The sequence below is a fragment of the Sorex fumeus genome, unplaced genomic scaffold (genome assembly GCF_029834395.1).
Source record: "Sorex fumeus unplaced genomic scaffold, SorFum_2.1 ptg000094l, whole genome shotgun sequence".
Lineage (NCBI taxonomy): Eukaryota > Metazoa > Chordata > Mammalia > Eulipotyphla > Soricidae > Sorex > Sorex fumeus.
The window spans coordinates 22,399,660-22,405,779 of record NW_026606151.1 but is presented as its reverse complement, the minus strand read 5'-3'; the positions used below and the strand labels follow the sequence as shown (position 1 = coordinate 22,405,779).

At 38.4% G+C, this 6,120-nt stretch overlaps 1 protein-coding gene across 1 annotated transcript; it reads right to left on the bottom strand.

Moving 5' to 3' along the window:
* Positions 1 to 5,184: 5,184 nt before the first annotated feature.
* On the bottom strand, positions 5,185 to 6,120 carry LOC130040485 (olfactory receptor 2G3-like). Its single transcript, XM_056132608.1, has one exon. The coding sequence runs from the start codon at positions 6,118 to 6,120 to the stop codon at positions 5,185 to 5,187; it is 936 nt and encodes a 311-aa protein (XP_055988583.1).

Below are 6,120 nucleotides of genomic sequence, written 5' to 3'. Positions count from 1 at the left end.
TTTCTAAAGAACACACAAAAGGCACATTTAAATTCTCCATTCCATAAATGTCTCTGTGTTCTTAAACTTCAGTAGAAATTCTTCCCTATTAAGCATTCTTAAAACTCTATAACTTTCTCATAGGACAACATCAAGGAAATATGTTCTCTGAGAATATCAGATATAAAAGTTAAGATGCAGATTTAAACTCTTTTGGCCACATAAAGCAGGAGTTACCAACTCAAATAAAGAGAAAGTAAAAAATGTTGAAATCACCACAAGGTTATTTGAGTGACTATAGAAAAATCTCACAGAAACTCAATTTGTTTGATGAACTGGTGTGTATTAAAGTAATCCGAACTGCCTCTTCACATATTCAGATAAGGAGAAGTAAAGTAGCTCAGAGTAAAATAAGATTTATCTCAACAGAGAAGAAAGTCTAAATTACTTCCTTGAGTAAATCCTTAATATGGTACCCTGAAAATTAAATCCTTATTCTATAGCTATCAGGTAAAGGAGAATGACATTCTACAAAAAAAAATTTATTTGGGTAGGATTTTATACACAATGGCATCTCATTTCTAAATCTCAAAAGTAATAACTAAATTGAAATATGAGAATCACAAAATTCAGTTTTACTCTGCTTTGTGATAATGCATAAAGGGAACATTATCATAAATATGAATACATTTTACATTAATAATTAGAAAATGTAATGAAAATTTTATTGGGTATTACTTAATGTAAAATATAAATTGTATATGTGTATATATAAGCCTTTAGAATGTTGAGGTGCAAACTCTTTGAACCTAATTTTTTGTGCTGTTTTTGAAAGATTATTTTTTTTATGTAGGAGCACTGCTATTTATTCAGCCACTGATTAGCTGATTGAATTGGGCATGAACTCCACCTTACTTTTATTTTTCCATTTTTTATAATTTTATTTACTGAATCACCGTGAGAGCAGTTACAAAGCTTTCGGGTTTAAGTCTTGGCCATACAATAAAACACTGTACCTTCACCAGTGCCCATTCTCCACCCCCCAAAACCCCAGTATACCCCTATCCCATACCCTCCCTCTAGCTGTGGGGCATATGATTTCCACAATACTCTCTCTCTCTCTACTTTGATTACATTCAATATTTTGACACCAGACCCACCATATTATTTGGGATTTTACCCCAACACACAGATCTGCTGAAAAGCCAACTGTAGACAGTTTGTTTTCTATTGCTGGTTATGAATAACATATGAGGTCATATGGCTGCAGTAGTGGCCACGTGATTTTGAAATTCTGGAATTTTAACAGTTAAATATGAAGGGATTTCTGCCATAATCTGCTGGGTTTCAAGATTTGTTCCTGAGTCTCTTGGATCATGGCCATTAAGCAGCTTTATGAGAAGTCAAAAAGGCCATTAATGGGTGGTGACTCGGAGTCTCGTTGGGACAGGGAGAAAAGGGCCAGCTCCACCACAATCCTGTGAGGCCCCTCGTGTCTCAACACTGAGGGCCCAAGCCTGACTGTCCAATGGCCTCTGGAGGATGGCGGCCACCAAGCCGCCTATAGGGAGCAGGTGGAGGACAACACCCTTTCCCCGCTGGAATGGCCTGATGACAGTAACCTACTGTGGGGTCTGGACACATCTCTGCCAAAAGCCACTGGGTTCCGAGATTTGTTTCTGAGTCTCTGGGTTCATGGCCATTAAGCAGCTTGATCAGGAGTCAGAGAGGCCACTCGTAAGCGGCCAGGGTCTCGTTGGGATGGGGAGGAAGGACCGATCACCCCCATCCCGTGAGCCCCCACTGGAGGCCCAAACCTGACTGTCCAATGGCCTCTGGCAGATGGCAGCCACCGAGCTGCCAAGGGGAAGCAGGCAGAGGGACAGCACCCTTTCCCCCCTGGGGTGGCCCGGTGACAGTAACCTACTGCGGGGTCTGGACACATTTCTGTCAAAAGCCTCTGGGTTTCAAGATTATGTTTTTTTCTGAAGTATCTATTGTAACTTCTCTCCTTTTGATCCTGATTCAGTGGATATTTTATGCACACACATGTGTGTAGATAATAGGGATTTCTCATTTTGTTCCTACATGAATCAATCTGAGTATTTGTCAAATTTTATTATTTAGCTCCAGGTCTTTTGTTGGCTTGCCTTTAGCTGAGTTTATTGATTGAGGTACTGTGATTTACAATATTGATAACTAGTGGTTTCCCATGCACAGAATTTCAAAACCAAACCAATCAGCAGATACCCACCTCCCTTCCCCAAGGAGCCCAGAGCTTCTCTCTTTGAACCCTCACCCGCACAGCTCAATTGTGTGGATCAGCTCTCCTGTTGTGTCATCTTTTGCCTTTGTCCCTACCTTGTTGTGTTACTTTAGTTCCCACATATGAGAGAGGTCATTCTGCATCTGTCCCTTTCCTTCTGACTGACTTCAGTCAACATGATATCCTCTAGCTCCTTCCATGTTACTACAAATTGGATGATTTTGGCCTTTCTTAGAACTCCATAGTATTTAATTCTGCATATGTTCTACAACTTCTTAATCCATTTTATAGAAAATGACAAAAGGTCAAGTTATCATCAGTATCTAGTACTGTCTAGCACTGTCCTTCCGTTGTTCATCGACTTGCTCAAGCAGGTACCAGTGATATCTCCATTGTGAGACTTGTTGTTACTGTTTTTGGCATATCAAATACACCATGGGGAGCTTGCCAGGCTCTGCCGTGTGGGCAGGATACTCTTGGTAGCTTGCCAGGCTCTTTGAGAGGGATGAAGAAATCGAACCCTGGTCACCTGTGTGCAAGGCAAACACCTTACCCCCTACCCGCTGTGCTATCTCAGTGTCTACAAAAAAAAAGCTATCAAACTTCTTGATCAATAAACTGGTATTGCAAGAGGGCATTAACTGATTTCATGTGGAAGACTTAAAGAAGTAAAAACACATAAACATACAAACAGATGTCTTTCAAATAGGATAAAATGATTTATTCATGTATACAGGAAAAATTTATTTACCCCGTGACACAATTTTAACTAAGGTTTGTTATGAAAACATATTTATCTAATATCATGTTGAAAATCCCATTTGCTTTTAGAATATTTGTAGAAAATTTTAAATTATCATATGTAAAATGAATTTGTCTATTTAGAGGAATTCCAATTATAAACATTCATGTAATGTTTTCACATGTGCAAATAGAGATAAATATACAAAAATCTTCGCTGCAGCGTTATTTGCCTTATTAGAAGAATACAAACGACGTGAATGACCACAGACCTTAAGTTGTTGAATACTCTTTTGTAATGTATCATTATGCATCCATTCAGAATAATGAGATAAGTCTATAGTTACACAATTGGTGTGAAGTCTTAAGATCAGTAAAAAAAAATTTATAGGTGTGTATTCAATACAAAAGTGTAAGATGTTTCATGTAATTAGCTATTACTATGCATTTATAAATAAATAAAAACAGAAATATCTATGAGCTATTTTACATATATACACATATTATTTTCAGAGAGTAATATGGAGTTAGGAGTGAAGGTAAGGTATATTAACATATCTGTGTGCACACTCCTATTATTTTCATATTTCACATATTTCTCTACTTTTAATAATAATGAGGAGAAACTTAGAAATTTTTCAGAAGGTGTGACTGCAAAGAATGAGATTATGACTATGAGAAAAGTGTGAAAATCATTAAATTAAACTTTGAATTAGAGTCATTAAAAAGTAAAGGATAAACTTAGCTAAATGAACACTCACCCTACTGGAATTTTCCTTAGTATTCGTATATTTATTTTTAAATTTGATTTTTTAATTCAAATATACTTCTCAAAGGAAGATAGATAAATATCTTACAACAAAATACAGATGACCCTTAAGAATATGAGGGTTAGGGGCTTCAAATTAACTACAGTTGAAAATTGGCATATAACTTGTGATTCTCCCAAAACATATCAGCCTGCTGTTGACCAAACCCTGACTAATAATATGAAGAGTCACTTAGCATATGTTTTGTGTGTCATATACTATATTCTTTACAGTAAAGGAACCTAGAGTGAAAAAAATGCTATTAGGAAAATCACGAAGAATTCAGGACTAGAGAGATAGCACAGGGTTAGATGCTTGCCTGTTCTCTGCTGAAACCAAATACAGTTGGACACCACTATGGTCACCAAATATGGCCAACATTGTATATGGTTCCATCCCTGGCACAACAAATGATTCTCCAAGAACCACCAGAAATAAATCCTGAGCACAGATAGGGAATAAATAAAAGGGAAAAATAAATAAAAGGGAAAACACCAAAAAAATCAGACAGAATAAAAAATATATTTACAATGCTATACTACACCTCCATTGTGAGACTTGTTACTGGTTTTGGCATATCGAATACGCCACAGGGAGCTTGCCAGACTCTGCTGAGTGAGCAGGATACTCTCGGCAGCTTGCTGAGCTCTCCAAGAGGGCTGGAGGAATCAAACCCGGGTCAGCTGTGTGCAAGGCAAACACCCTACCCGCTGTGCTATCGCTCAACCCTATTGAAGTTATAATTTCTGAAGTATGCTTCAGAAATTATAACGAAATATCAGAAGTTTATGTACTCTACATTAAAAGGATTCGTGGTCTAAAGTGGAAGACTTGCTATTCAATCCTGTCTCATTTCCCATTCTCCTTATGATTATCAAGTTCAGAGGTTGGATAGACACAGAAAGACATGGGATCATGTATACAATGTATTTAAAATAATATTATTTTAGGGTTCTTTTGCAAAGGGAATACTACGTGATATCCTGAACTAATATTTGCTTCAAAGTTTTCTATTTGAATAAACATTAATTAACCAATCACAAACAAATGTGTAAAAACATCCATTTGTCATAGGAAGAAAAATATGCCAATCTTCGTACCATATTCTCCAACTCTTCAGATATTTAAAGAATGTAAAAATATTTACTTCTCCATCACTCTCTTCCTCTCCCTCTCTCTCCCTTTCTCTCTCTTCCTCTTCACACACACACACAGAACCCTGAGCTTACAGTTGAATCTAAATGTTTCTTTTTCCAAATAATATTAGTCATATCATGTGTAAATACAGAAAGATAATCAACATGTTTCTTCTATTTTTAGTAGCAGTTATTTAATGATATGCTTCTTAAATTATCTTCTAGCACAGAAAGTCAGATTCCCTTCCTTTGCTTAGGCATTAGGTTCTCTTCTGAACAATCTCCTCAGAGCTCCTTTCACATCCTTGTTCCTGAGAGTATATATGAGAGGGTTGAGGGTAGGAGTCACAACAGTATAGAAGAGTGTAAGGAACTTTCCCTCAACATAGCCATAGTATTTCTGTGGTTTGATGTATATGACCGAGCTGGTCCCAAAGAAGAAGGACACCACTATTAGATGAGAACCACAGGTCCCAAGAGCCTTGCGCCAAGCTTGGACTGACTTAAGTTTTATCACTGCTTGCACAATGAGTCCATAGGAGAATAGTATCAATGACATAGGAATAAGGATGAGAACTAGTGTGGCCACAAAAAGCTGGACCTCGTTTGCATGTATGTCAACACAAGCCAACTTGACCATGACAGGTACCTCACATAAAAAGTGTTGCATACGGCGGTGTCCACACCTAGGAAGCCGAAGGGTGATGGTGCCTTGGATAAGAGTGTTTCCGACTCCACTCACCCATGCCATCCCTGCTAGGGCCTTGCAAAAGGAGGGGTGCATGATGGTGGTGTAATTGAGAGGTTTGCACACAGCGACATAGCGATCAAATGCCATGATAGTGAGGAGGACACATTCCGTGGAACCCAGGGACAGGGACACGTAGAGTTGGAAGGCACAGCCAGTCCAGGTGATGGTCTTGGCTGGACCCTTCAAATTCCACAGTAACTGAGGGACGATGCTGGTGGTGAAGCAAAGGTCAATAAAGGAGAGATTGGTGAGGAAGAAATACATGGGTGTCTGGAGTTTGGCATCCAGGCGGGAGACCAGGATGATGGCTGAGTTGCCAACTATTGTCAGAAGGTAGGAGACCAAAACCACCACAAATAGAATGAGCTCCAGTTCGGGCTGATCTGAGAATCCAAGCAAGACAAAATCTCCATCAGACGTTTCATTGTTTTCTTCCAT